The sequence below is a fragment of the Kogia breviceps genome, chromosome 3, assembly GCF_026419965.1.
Source record: "Kogia breviceps isolate mKogBre1 chromosome 3, mKogBre1 haplotype 1, whole genome shotgun sequence".
In the NCBI taxonomy this organism is placed as follows: Eukaryota; Metazoa; Chordata; class Mammalia; order Artiodactyla; family Physeteridae; genus Kogia; species Kogia breviceps.
Window position 1 is genome coordinate 173,245,588 of NC_081312.1, and position 15,042 is coordinate 173,260,629.

General features: G+C 34.6%; 1 protein-coding gene across 1 annotated transcript in view; it reads left to right on the plus strand.

The window, feature by feature from the left end:
* The window catches only part of MALRD1 (MAM and LDL receptor class A domain containing 1), a 628,554-nt gene that overhangs the window by 535,276 nt on the left and 78,236 nt on the right, over positions 1-15,042 (plus strand). Inside the window, exon 36 of the mRNA XM_059059255.2 lies at positions 454-520. Within this exon, the coding sequence (XP_058915238.1) occupies positions 454-520 (67 nt within the window). The remainder of the gene's footprint in view (positions 1-453; positions 521-15,042) is intronic.

A 15,042-nucleotide genomic window follows, 5' to 3' on the forward strand; every position in this document is an offset into this window, starting at 1 on the left:
TGTCACGGACGTGGAGCTAGGACAAGAGCATGCACACCAGTGACATCTTATCAGAATAACAGTCACCCATGCAAAGCATTTGTCTGCCGTGGTACAGTGACAGCAGTGTGGAGCTGAAGAAATGTTTCAGTAAAGAAAACATTTCAGTGTAATCGCAAATATGTCATGCAGACATTCTAAACAAGTAGATTGTACCTAATCCACAGGAGAATAAAAGTCTCTTGTGGTCAAGCACTGCGCATGTAAAGAGAATGAACACGTCCAGGACAGCAGGCGGCATCGAACAAATTTGGGGGGTACAGGAAAGTAACCTAAAAGAATTCTGTGCTTTTAGCAACTAGAAGCAATTTACTCTCCATGATTAGATTTAATGCAACGACTAACAGTAATACATTCTCCTTCTTCCTAGTAATATTTATAATTAACTGTGGGGTTTCGGATGCTTCGTTTTAGAGTGTCCAAGAGGTTACTGCAGAAATGGTGGGACTTGTGTAGTGGAGAAAAACGGTCCTCTGTGTCGGTAAGAACCATTGCCTTTTTTTTTTTTTAACATGTATTGTCGTCTTATTTTTCTTGAGGCTGATCTAATGAATGAACATGTGGTTATTAAGGTAAAAATAGTGGATAATGACACCATTTACACTTATCTGTCTGTATAAGAGAAAGGAAGATGTGAGTATATTTTAGAAAAATATCAATTATTTCACATGATTTTATATCTCTCAACATTTCATATTGTATGGGATATATGGCTTTAATAATACTCATTATTCTTTTTTTAATATTTACATAAGGTTATAAAAATGTTTTATATGGGTATCATCCTATTTCAGATGAAATTAGTGTCTGTATTTCCTATCTCCCTTTTTATTTCAAATTCCATATTTTTCTTTTCTAACAAGACAAGGATAAGATTAATTTATAAATAAAAGCTTTTTCCAGTTTTTTCAGTGGATGCTTATGAGTAGCTAACGTTAAGGTACAGATAAGGAATATATTTGCATACTTAAGGCAAAAATAAACAAAAACAGTCCTTGTGATTTATTCTGGGAATTATCTATACTGCATATCAAAGATGGCTTGGTTTTTTTTTTCTCTCACCCTTTAGGAAATTGTGCAAACTGTTTCATAAATTCTAAAGGAAATGATGCATATTCCATTATATTTGTGTTTATGACTTGTTAATTTAACAGACCGATGGATATATTACCTTGCTTATTAGAGATATGGTTTCAGGTTGATACTCAAGTCATAACAAAGCACGCAGAAGTATCTGGAAAAAAACTGATTAATAGTTGTTTAGATTCTTATATCCTTCTGAGTCAACACTCATATTTTAGGAAAAGTTGTTTATCCCTAAAAAAAGCAAAAACCTCTACCAAGTAAAACAACAACAAAAAATTTTACGATGAAATATAACACTGTTTTAACATTGTTGAAATGGAAATATTAATGGGTTTCTCAAAGTTTTTGGCTCTCAAATGCACTACATAATTTATCTCACAACATCTTAGCAAAATTATACTTTTCCCTGTATCGGTTTCCATGGAAATTAACTTACCACAAACTATAACTTGATGGAAATACAGAATAAGTAATATTAATTTCTAAAAATCTCCTGGAAGAAACTGAGAAAGATGGCGTCAATGTTTATTAAACATCAACTGAGTGGGTAATGTTACTTAGTGTCAGCTGTTTACAGTGAGGACATTTGACTTTTTGTCTTCTCCAACCCCGATGGTTAGACAAGAAAGCTCCCACTGTAGTTCGTCTCAGCTGAGCAAGCAAAGAGTTCTGCATCCTTGGCAACATCCTCATGTGCTTAAATAAACTTTAAAAATTGAAATCCAGATGGTGATGTTCGAAACTTCTTTCTCTCAAGTGCAAAAACTCTAATGTGGGGAGTAGATGTGACAGGAGGATTGACAGAGAGATGGACCCAAGAAAGGAAATTAATGCAGCAAAATGTCTAAAGGAATTCACTAACCAGAAAGCTAATGACGTATTTTAATATGTTACTTTTGATAGTAAATAATACTTTGCAAATAGCTAAATAACTGTAATTACCATCAAAATAACAGTCTGGACTGAGTGCCATCTGCTATGTAGGGGTGAAAAACAAAGACTTTTGAACATTTTTTTCATAGTATAATATGGTAGTCTCTTCATTCAAATGTTTATTTCTTTAAATTATGAACTGCAAAAGTGATACATGTGTATTGCAATAAAATTTTGTAGAAGCATAAAATAGTGTATGAGGCAAAAAGTAGAAATCCCAACACCTAAATCCTACTCTTGAGTAGTATGGCTTATATCCATATGGCTTTCCTTTCACAAACATGCACACACGAGCGCACATTTATATCTTACCGAAATGTGAATTACACTTTGCAAGATACTTTGTGCTGTGTTTTTCTTAATCTCCTCATGAAATATCATGCTGTTCTTCCACGTCAGTAAACATGACTCTATCCACTACTTACCAGCTGTCTAATATTGGGTAAATCCCTCAATCTGACTGTGTTTCTGTTTCTTCTTTGGTAAGATGGAGAAAATAACAGCACTTACCTCATAGAGCAGTTATGAGATTTAAAGGGGTTAATATATATAAGACATTCTGCACAGAGCCTGACACATAAAAGACATTACAGGAATGCTAGCCATCAGTATTACTATGCCACTGTTTTACGCTGTGTAGTATACAGTATTTAATAAATGGGCTTGTCCTCATTTAATTAACCCCATTAATCCTACTACAGGTTATTTGGTTCTTTTTTTAAAAAATAAATTTATTTTTATTTATTTATTTTTTATTTGGCCGCGTTGGGTCCTTGTTGCTGCGCGTGGGTCTCTAGTTGTGAACGAGCAGGGGCTACTCTTCGTTGCGGTGCGCCGGCTTCTCACTGTGGTGGCTTCTCTTGTTGTGGAGCACAGGCTGTAGGCTCATGGGCTTGAGTAGTTGCAGCACGCAGACTCCATAGTTGTGGCTCGCAGGCTCTAGAGCGCAGGCTCAGTAGTTGTGGCTCACGGGCTTAGTCGCTCCGCGGCATGTGGGATCTTCCCAGACCAGGGATGGAACCTGTGTCCCCTGTATCGGCAGGCGGATTCTTAATCACTGCGTCACCAGGGAAGTCCCAGTCATTTGGTTCTTGAATATTTTGTTTCACAGTATCTTGCAATACCCATCCTTTGACTTATCCTTGCACAGTTCCTTACTTTAAGCATAATGTGTCTTAATGAAATGCCAAATAACGATGAAATTATTTCTAATTGCGCTTAATGTCAGATTCATTTCCCGTTAAATTTAGTGTCCAGTTCATTTGTCACATACAGGTACTCATTTTTGGATTTAAGGTTAAGTGAAGACAGCTTTAGAATATAGTTTTAGAGTAACTATAGGACGCTGTGGAAAGGTATTGGCTTTATGTCAAGCCTATTCTCTTATTCCCAAGAGTGGGAATTCATTGTCTTTGTCACCCAAAGAAGTAGGGACAGAAGGCCAAAGCCCACCTCTCATCCAGGCCATTGTGAATACAAGAATTTCATGGTTTCCTGAGGAAGCCTCTCACAAAAACCTTTGGATTTCCTCTTGGAATCTAAGGTTTTATCTATAATCCAGAGGAGAGAGAATTTATAAGGTCATTTGTGTTGCTGGGAGCTTGTAATTATCCACAAGAGTAGAAACTACTAGGCGAACCATGGTTTTCCATTACTTGAGAAACATTAACAGTTTGGCATGTTTGAGGGCTGAAGACGCAAACCGTGAGCCAAAAGAGGTAAATTATTCCTCACTTAAGGAGGCTCAATCATTATTTCAATTATACCAATATGTTTATTAGAAAAATAGAGTGAGCTATGTAATATAAATTCCAAATTAATATGGAGGGCAGGAAAGAGGTTACAAGAAAAGAAAATCAAGTTAGCCAGGCTAAAAGAGAGACATAGGAAGCAACATCAGATTTAAAATACATATATAATTACATACCTATATAGAATTTTACTATATATATTTATTTCATATATATTCTTATTACATAAACATTTTATATTATATTTATATTTCATGCATAATTTCATTTTAAACAAGAAATATATCTAGAAGAAGGACTGAAACAAAAGGTAAGAAAAAATGATTTGGCTAATAAAAATACACAGTAATGACCTTATTAATATCAAAAACCCCACAGAATTATAGTATAAGCACATTTTTAAAAGGCTATATCATTAAATTAAAATGATACACTCTAAAAAGTTACAACAGGCAAAAATCTCTATGTATCAAATGACATAGTAACAAAATACAGAAAGCAAAAATTCCTAGATATCCAAAAGAAATAAAAAATAGACAAGTGACCAAAAAAAAAAAAAATACCTTTTGGAAATTTTAAATACCATTTCTAGGAAACCCTTATATTAGAAAGGCACTTTAACCTGGAATTTAAAAGGCAATAAAAATGGTAATTTCTCATTTCTTACCTTCTCTACATGGGAGTATTTGAGAGTGAATTACCCTTTTTCTTTACCTGATTTGGGGGATATCGCTGGCCATCCCTCTCACTTTTCTTTACTTGTTCCTTCTCTTTCCTGCAATATTGTAGTGTTCCAATCCTCAGTGCTTGAAATTCTTCTCTTTTCTTCCTACCCTCACTTACTATATGATCTCATCTAAGCTTGGGTTAATTTATTGGCTTTGAATACAATTTATCAGCAGCCCAAACCTATTCCACTAAATTCCACATTCTTAAATTCAGTCCCCAAAAAGACACCAGATCGCATCTGGATATCTAATAGGCATCACAAATTTAACACGTCCAAAAAGATCTTTTGCCTTGACGGTCTGTCTTCTCTTTCTCCAAGCTTTGCACACACTGTTCCCTCTGCCTAGAGTTTTCTTTTTCTACCTTATTTTCCCAAAGGATGCCTTTTAATGCTTAAGATCCAATATAAATGGCATTTTCTCTGGGAACCCTTTCCCATACCCTCCAGGAAGAATGGCTCATTGCTCCTTCTGGGCTCCGCTATTGCTTCCCTCATTATGTTTTTTTACAAATGTTTGTTTTACGAAATTACCTATTTAAAACCTGCCCTACCTATCCTATTAAGAAATATATTTCCAATGCAATTTTATTTTTTATGACTATCAAAGTTTGTTTTTCCCAATTTTTACTAGTCCTATATGTAAGGATAAACTCTTAGACAGTTATGCTCACTGAAAATTTTAAAGAATAATCTATAATATGAAGGATAAAAATCATTTGGAAAGGGAAATCAAAATACTAGTTTAAGGAGGAAAAGGAACTATTAAAAATTCTAAATATTAAAGGCAAATGTCTTCATGTATTTTTTGTTGGAAGATGACGTGTATCCAATCACTATGGTATTTACATTTCAGTATCTACATTTGATCGGTCTAAGAGTTTTATTTATAGTAGCCTGGAGAGTGCATCGTTTGCAATTTCTTAAAGTTAAGATGAAAAAAATTTAACTTTGACTTAAAATTAAAGGGACTACAAAGTTTTTTCAAAAACTCTTTTGGGGTGTGTGGGCAAACATTTTGAAGACCATTGTCTTCAGAAGGTATGTTTTCCATACCTTTTCATGACAAGTACCAAATTCATACCTGACATCTTAAGAACCATTTGAATGATATATTGAATGAAGGATGAACAAATGAATACAAATAGAAAGTTCTGAAGTTTCAAGGAAAAAATATCAATACTTTTAAATATGTTCTTAAATTATTGATATGAGCATATGGCCTCACCATAACCCAAACTATTAACCACAGAGGAACTATTGGGTACTTTCTACGTGTGCTGCAAGAAGTATTGGGTTGGCCAAAAAGTTCGTTTGGGTTTTTCCTTAACATCTTACGGAGAAACCCAAACTAATCTTTTGGCCAGCCCAATATATTGAGTGAGGCTATGATGTGCTCATTATACTAAAAAGAAATTACTCTCCAGTTTGTTGGACAGCATGGATACCAAAAAAGAAAAATGTCACCCATTAAAGAAACTCTGGGAATTCTCCAATGACAGAAGAGGGTGCTCTTAAACTAGGAATCTTGTAAACTACCTCACTACAGCCCTAGGCTTGAAATGAAGAATAAATGCAATTCCCATCTCTACAAAACCACTGTTTAAAATAAAATTTAGCTTATGAACACTCTCCTTCCCTCACCAAAAAAAGAAAGAAAGAGAAAAAGGAAGAAAGAAGGAAATAAAGGAAGAAAGATGAAGCAAAAAAGAAAAGACTCTAAGATCCCAACTCCAAAGTGAATTAAATATTGTCAGAAAAAACATTTAGAGGTATTGGAAAAAAATTCTTAATTGAGAAATTCAAAGTCTAAGTACAAATGGACAGCAAAACATTAAGAATCGAATAAGAATCAATAGAACTCAGGAAAGAAATTAAATAAAAAAGAAAGAAAGACTAAATTACAGTTCTCCCAGGGGAGGACATATTCAAGTTAAATTTATTAAGAAATTGTGAACAAAGGTGGGGAAATAACCAAGGGAATGAAAATGAGATAAAGTAAAAAGAATCAAAGAGAAAGTATTTGAAGTGGAAGACAAAGAATATAGATGTACAGTTGACCCTTATACAGCATGGATTTGAACTGCACACAACTTATATGCAGATTATAAGTCCACTTATCTGCAGATTTTTTCCAAAAACATATGTACTACAGTACAATACATTTCATGAATGCTTGGATCTGAAGATGTGAAACTTCAGATACAGAGGACTGACCGTAAAGTTATGCATGAATTTTCAACTGTGCAGGAGTTGGAGTCCTTAAACCCCAAGTTGTTCAAAAATCAGCTGCAGTTTGAGTCCCTAAAAAGGAAAAACAAAACAATGGAACAGAATTAATATTTAAAACTATAATCCAAGAAAACTTTCAGTAATGAAAAAAACCCTGAATTTACGTAACGGAAGGGCCAACAGTTACCTGGGAAATTTGACACAAACCTAGCAACTCAAGATATATCCTAATAAAAATATTAAGCTGTAAACCAAAGAAAAATATCCTCATGACCTCTAGGGGAAAAGACCAAATAATAAGGAAAAGGGATTAGTCAAGCATTAGACTTCTGAAAGCAGAGAGCCAAAGAAACCTATTATGATTTTCTCCAGGGTTTTAAAAAAAAGTCTTAAGTCTTTTCAAAAAAAGCATTAAGGAAAATATGAATGGATATCCAATTGATGCTTCCTTGATATTATAAAATATAAATTCTTTATTCCTAAGTTCAGCATCTTAATAGAGAGTCACAGAAGGCATTTCCATGAAGACGTTAGGAACAAGGCACATATGACCACTATCTTCACTGATATTTAACATTTTTATGAGAGACAGTAATCAATACAATTCGACCAAAACCAAAACAAGACAAAAAAAACAAAAAAGGAAGCATAAAAAGTAGGAAAGAAGTTAAATTATCATGATCGTATACCTGGAAAACCTTAGAAAATAATCATAAATATTAATTCAAAAGTTAAAATCAATTCAATAAGTTTGGAGGATATAAAATTAGCATTCAGAAATCAATAGTCTATATACACAAAACTAGAGGAAAAAGTGGAAAAGGAAACCCTACTCACAACAAAAATAAAATGATAAAATATTTAGGAATAAAAAAATATATATATTTAGGAATAAATTTTAAAAATAAAAGCAAACCTGTATGATTAAAAACAATCCCAAAGGTCTTAAACAAGTAGAAAGACATTTTCCTTTTCTGGGTAGCTGAGGCAACATCTTAAGGACCTTCCTCCTCCCTAATTTAACACAATCTCTAAAAAAATACCCACAAATTGGGGTAAATAATTTGGTACTAAAGTTCCCATGGAAATATACACATGGAATTAACTGGTTAAACACTGAAAAAGACAAGCTACTAGAGGCTGAGTAGCCCAATTAGTATAAACAGAATTAAGTCCTTATTATTAAAGCAATGTGGTACAGGAACTTGAATAGGCATTGTAGACATTTCAGACTAACAAAATAGAGTAAAATTTCTAGAAATATATCCAACTGCACATGAAAATTTAGGAAATGGTGAAGATGGCATCTTAAGTCACTGAACAGGATAGACTTTCAAGCACTGTTGGGGTAACTAGTTAGCTATTTGGAAAAAGATAAAAATTAGAACCATACCTCATGCCATACACACATAAAAATAAATTTCAGGTAGATCAGAATTCAAAGTGAAACTATACATACCTGGGTGAATTTAAAACCACTTACATACATGATGAATTCCTCTATAATCTGGATGTAAGAATAAAGCTTTTTTCAATGACTCAAGTCCAAATGCAATCAAATATAATACTGATAAATTTGACTACATAAAAGTTTGGTTAGAGAGAATCTTTTGCATGGCACAAAATATACAGTATGCAACAGCAAAAGACAGCTGGCAATCTGAGAGAAAATACTTGTATCATATATCTCAGAAAAATGAAAATATCCCTGATACTTAAAGAGCTGTTTTAAAATATGGGGAAGTCCAGGGCTTCCCTGGTGGCACAGTGGTTGAGAATCCGCCAGCTTATGCAGGTAACACGGGTTCGTGCCCCGGTCCGGGAAGATCCCACATGCCGCGGAGCGGCTGGGCCCGTGAGCCATGGCCGCTGAGCCTGCGCGTCCGGAGCCTGTGCTCCGCAACTGGAGAGGCCACAACGGTGAGAGGCCCGCGTACCCCCCAAAAAATAATAAATTAATTAAAAAATAAAATATGGGGAAGTCCAAACATCACATTAAGAAAATGGACAATGATTAGTTTAGAAATATGTAAAATTATGCTCAAACATATGAAAATAATTCAACTTCATTCATGAGATAAAGACAAATTAAAACCATACTAAGATGCTATTCCCCACCTCTCTGATGAGCAACGTATTCTGTTGGTAAGGATATAAAGAAACAAGCACTTTGCTAGAAATGCAAATTGGTATAATTTTTATGGTATAAAAACTGGTATATATTTTTATGGTAAATTGGTATAATTTTTTTTGGCAACATCTAAAAAAACTACAGATTCATTTACTTTTTGAACCTAACAATTCCACTTCTAGAATTTATACTGTTGGTACAATTCCAGCACTATGAGAATGAATGTCCACAAGATTACTTGCTATAAGCATTTTTATAATTTCAAAATATTGGGAACAACCTAAATGCCCGCATATAGGAGACTGGCTGAATAAACTATGGTACATCCACACAACAGAGTACAATTGGAATGTGGAACAGTTAAGGAGTGTCCCTTCTACCAGGCGGGGCAGGTGTTGCCTGGGGCAGGCTAAAGGAAAATGAAAATATGTAGTCATAGTTGCTAGAATCATCCTATGGCTTTTCTTTCATTTGACGCAAATGTTAAAAATCTGAGGTATGCTACTGGCATACATCAGGCACCTCTTAAGTGTTTGACATGCCTTTGGCCTTCACATAAACCTACAGAGCAGATGATACGGTGTCTAATTTGGCAGGTAAGGAGATGAGACCGTGAAATTAAGTAATTTTACCAAAGACAAAGAGCAAGAAAGGTGGTGGAGTTCAGGTTTTTTTGTTTGTTTGTTTTGTTTTGTTTTGTTTTTCTTTTGGAGTTCAGGTTTAAACCTCAGTCTGCTGGCCAGTGTCTGTACTCCTAAGTTATGAACCATCGTGGTATTTTGCCTCTTTGGGGATTTGACTAGGTGGCTTGTGATTCTATGATTGCAAGATTCAATGAGTATAGATTTGAATCAAATGCCTGAAGAAATTATAGAACTAAGCTTTATTTGCATTTGGCTGGTTTCTGTTCTATAACATACTGTGCACTTCTAGTATTCTTATGAGTGTTCATGTTGTTCCTTTTTGCCCATATTACCCTTTCTCACCTTGACTACCTGAAGAACTCCAGATTTATCTTTTATGTCCCAACTTGTGTAGAACCTCCTCTCTATTTTCCTGAACCCACATGCATATGACTCATATCCTGTATGCAGTATACAAAAGAGGACAGGGATATGACCCTAAAACCAAGTAAACCTGGGTTTAGGTATGAACTCCATCCACCATTTACTAACTCCATGACTTTGAATAAATTACCTAACCTATTTATAAGGAGGAGGGGCAAATGAACATTCGCTAAGAAACCAACATTCTCTGCCATGATGGAGCTGTGAATTGAAAAGAGCTTTGGTACTGCTGAAATGTATAATTCATTTTATTTACTTAAGAACACTTTTTAAAATGTATGTAAGTGGGAAGCACTAGTAATCCGTTTGCCAGTTTCTTATTTAACATTGTTGAAATCATCTCCATAGCAACCAACAATAGTTCTTTACTGGTGGAATACAGAACAAATGATCAAAATTTAACGTCATGGCCTCTGTTGTTATTTTTTCAAACATAGTACTCAGGAGGGCATTTAGATATCTTTTATGTAGTAAGCTTAAGAGGTCATGTGGTTGTAGTTTTTTCATATCCAACACATGGAAGAAACAATTTTATGGGAAAATATAAATTACCAAAATTGGCCCAAGCAGAGGTGTTAAAGTTGAGTAGCTTAAATGACACAGTGGAAATTGTAAAAGGCAAAGATGTAGTCCCTCTCTTCCAATTGTGTATCTATTTAAAAAAACTGAAAGTGTTTTCCTTAAATCCAGGAATAAGAAAAAAAGGATCTGCTGCCACTGAGATTATTCTATTTGCTCAAGAGGTTGTAACCAAAGAAACAAGGAAAAAGAAGTAAGAGGAAGAAAGACAAATATTATTGCAGATATTCACAGTCTAGGAAATTCAAGCAAATTAACTGTGACGCTATTAGAATGATAAAAAGGGTTCAGCAAGGTAGATGGATACAAGATAAATATGCAAGACTAAGTAAATTTCCTTTTCATCGGTAGGAAAAATAATTGAGCAAGATAATTAGAAAAGAGCTCCATTCTGAAATAGCTGTGTTATTATAATATATAGAGGCCTACACTTAACTGTAAATGTTTAAGACCCACATAAAGAAAACTGAAGGTACAAATGAAGGACACTCAACGACCTGATCAAATGCATAAGAAAGAAGCAAATGAACTTACTTTCTAGAATTAACCATATTCAGTAGTGTACAAATGACAGTTAACAAGGACACTTTTAGTGTTTTAGATTTTTATTTATTTTTTGAAATAGACCAATGGGTCTTAATGTTCACCAGAAAAATAAATGTAATATTTAAAGACAAAATTAAGGATTGGTATTTGCTGTACTTCATAGTAAAGCTTGTCATAAAGTCATGGTAATAAATATTGTGGAGCTGGGACAGAAGAGACAAATAGACTATTGGAACAGGTAAAGAGTCTACTAATAAGTTGATGTAGCTATGTGAAATTAATGTAAAATAGGTGGCATTTCAAGTTGATGAGAGCGGATGGGTTGAACTATGTAATAATTGGTGTTAGGACAGTTGGTTAGCCATTTATTTAAAATATAAATTGTTATTGACATTATACCCAAGGAATTAATCCCAGATTTATTAAAGGTATAAATAGGGAAAACTTACAAAAATTCTTAGAGAAAATATACAATAAGGGAATAGCTTAAAATCTTGACAAATAGAAGTCATTTATAAGCTTACTAGCAGCCATAAAAGAAAAGATGAACAGCTTTGGAAATTTGACCACATGGATGGTTCCTAAACAAAAATAAAACTGCAGTAATGGTGAAAGACCCCATAAACAAATTTTTCTAAAAACACAGTTACAGGCCACGAGAAAGATATACCGTATATACTCTAAATGGGGATTAGCTATAATATGTAGTGTTCCCTCAAAGCAATAAAAAATATACAAGAAATGATAGACAAAGATTATTCACAGAAGAAGGAATATAAATGGTCCACACATATCTAAAAAAAGTCAACCCTCTTTAATAAATAAGTACAAAGTTAAACCTTTGAAACCTTGGTTTAACCTATCAAAGTGACAAAAAAAGAAGTTTAGTAATATCTACTCTTTGTGAGAATGTAGAAACACTGACCCTCTTTTACACAGATTATGGGAATATAAACCGTATATTTAGGAAACTAAACATACAGCATTTAGGAAAAGAAACTTGTAGGAAAGACAAAGTGGCGATATCCATTCAAGATTTTTAATATTCATACTCTTAAACTCAGCCACTTCAATCCTAGGAATCTTGCCTACTGTCATATTAACAAGAAATATGCAGATAAATGTGTTGATTTTGATATTGTGCACTACTATTTTGAAAACAAATTTAAATGTAGGATACTATGTAACAATTTTTTTAATGGAAATATAAATCCTGACATAGGAATGTATTGTGTTGTTAGGTGAAATGTTCAAATTCCAAAATAATATGCGTATTAAAATACTATGCAGGGGACAGAAAGTATGTGAAAATGCAAAACAAGTATAACAGCATCCACGTCAAAGCATTCAGAGTTGTCGGTGACCTGTATAGAAGGAGGCTGGCTCTGGAGGAAAGGGCAGTTTCAAATTTTAGTTTCTGCATGTGTATTTTAACAAGAACTGCTTTAGCAGCTTAGAAATGCATTTTTCCAAAAAGATCTTAAAAACGGTTACAATATTTAAAAAATAACGACACCTCTTACAGTAAAAGGCAGAGCCAGCTGGCTGCTTTCAGCAGCGGCTCTGAGATGAAATGTGCCCGTCCCTCGGTTTTCCTCCCCTGTTGTCAGAAAGCATTACACACTTTGTGCCTCGTGCAGAGTCAGACAAGCCAGGGAGGCCAGGAATGCGATTGAAGAAGAAGCAAATAACCTCTCTCCCCAAGCCTCTCTCCCTGCCTCACTCCCAGAGCTGGAGTTTTCTCTGCTCACATATGCTCAGAGAGTCATGAAAATCAAAAGCACAGTAACACCTCATTTTCCTTCTCTGACCCTTTCCCAGAAAGGAAGCCTCGTGATGTGTTGGTACACTTAAATTGTCCAACTGTTTTTAGACTTTCCATGCCAGCCGTAAGCTTTCACAGCTGAAAACGGCATTGCTTTGACAATCTGTTGCAAGTGTCTCTTGAATGACCTGTGGACTCATCCAGGGAGGACATCCTCCAAGGAAGGACATGGCCCAGATTTCGTACACTGGTCGTTGCTGACAGGGATTTGTGATTCAGATATTTTCCAAAGTCTCTGGTATGACCTGACTGTTAAGTAGATATTTCTCTTCTCCTGGAAGAAAAGTGGTGGGTTATTTCTGGGGCAGGATCTAATGCCAACGGACTGGCTTTAAAAGAGAGAACAAGAGATAACTGTCTATATTGTGAAGATCAGGAACTTGGAAAAGCTCAGTACTTCACCAATCCTAAAATAGCTGCATAGGAAAATGTTTCCTCTTCATCGACACGGTTTTTACTTTATCACTTTTCCTAGCATACGCACAATTGAACTTTAATGGGGTGGTCACTGATTGGAAATGACATCTTTTCTTTCTTCACCCTGCGTGATGAGCGTGTGTGTCTGTGTTTGTGTGTTTCCAATGCAGTCTATTGAGTGGGCGAGAAAGAGCCCAGCAGAGGTGCTCAGAGACCTGAGCTTCGAAGAATGCTGACAAAAAGTCATTCCTCAGACTGAATTTCACAATTTCCCAGACCAGACTCCCTAGTGGCACTGGAGCTACAGGCCATCCAGTTCTGCCCTGATCCTACATAGCTTTTCTTCCTGCTAAGCCAGCATGAGTTAAACTATGTCAGAGTAGAGTCTTTTGTGGTGTTGCTAGGTGGCTGATCTCTGACTTACAGAAGCAAAATCTAGCAAATGAGGTAGAACTTTTTGAACTTCTCCCTCTTTCTAGTGAAATGTTGACACGTCTAAGTAGTTCAATGCATTTTAATTTTGAAACTCCCGTGAGACTTATCTCATCCTCTGAAAGCCCTCGTTTATGTTTGCCATTGCCTTAATCTGCTGTCCGTCTGTAACTCTGAGATGTAGGGCATCCCTTTTGTATTCTTCAGAGAAAGACTTTGTTTATTTTCCTTATTTTCACCAGGAGGAAGAAGGAGGTAACGGAACTTGTTTATGTCTCTAAGTTTAGGATTAAATTATCACTACTCATTATCAGTGGCTAGACTTTATATAAGCAGTAAGTCTATAGGTCCATATTATCCTTCTGTTTACTATGTATTGATACGTAAAAACTTGTGAGAGTCAGATATATGAAAACTAGAAAAAGTGGCACACAATACGGAACAAATAATTTTATGGAAAGTATGATAGTATTGGTAGATGTTCTTGCTTTTTCATTCTCTATGTGGGCAATGACTGACCACACAAATACCCTGGAGTAAATACCACAGCAGTAGCAAGAAAAAAAGATAAAAGAGAGAACAGGCATTTTAGTGTTAAAGAGAAATGCATCTCTTTTGAATTTATTGCTTGGGGATCCAGAATGAAAACATAGAAGATCCCTTCACAGCAAAACTTTCGTTTTAGTGTCACCACTATGTGACAATGTAGAGGACTAAAGTGGCATGCTTTCTGAATATATATGGGGAATTCTAATTTTGGAATAAGCATATTTTCTAATAATTGCTTTCTTCATTTTGTAGATAAAACTGAAAAACACTATTCTCTTGTTAGAGTGTCAGAATGAGAATGTGTTTAGTTTGAATAAAGACTTCAGTAAAGCAAACAAGGCTTTACATATATTATTCTTTTCCATTTTGTTGGAATTTAAAATGATATGACAAGAATTTTCTCTGTAGCAATGTAAGTGATAATGCATTGTCTTTTCCTATTGGTTATGGAGGGACACAATTGATAGATGATAGATGATAGATGATTTATAGATGATAGATGATTGATAGATGATATATATATAGATATATTGATAGATGATATATAGATGATTGATAGATGATATATAATATATATAATATATTCTTTTTATGGTATATTTTTCACTAGGATAACTCACCCTAGGGAACAAATATATATCCATATTGACAAGTATTTTGCTATTTTTAAAATTTATTTTTATGGTAAAACATCACAATACATAACTTAGTCATTTATTCAATGTCAA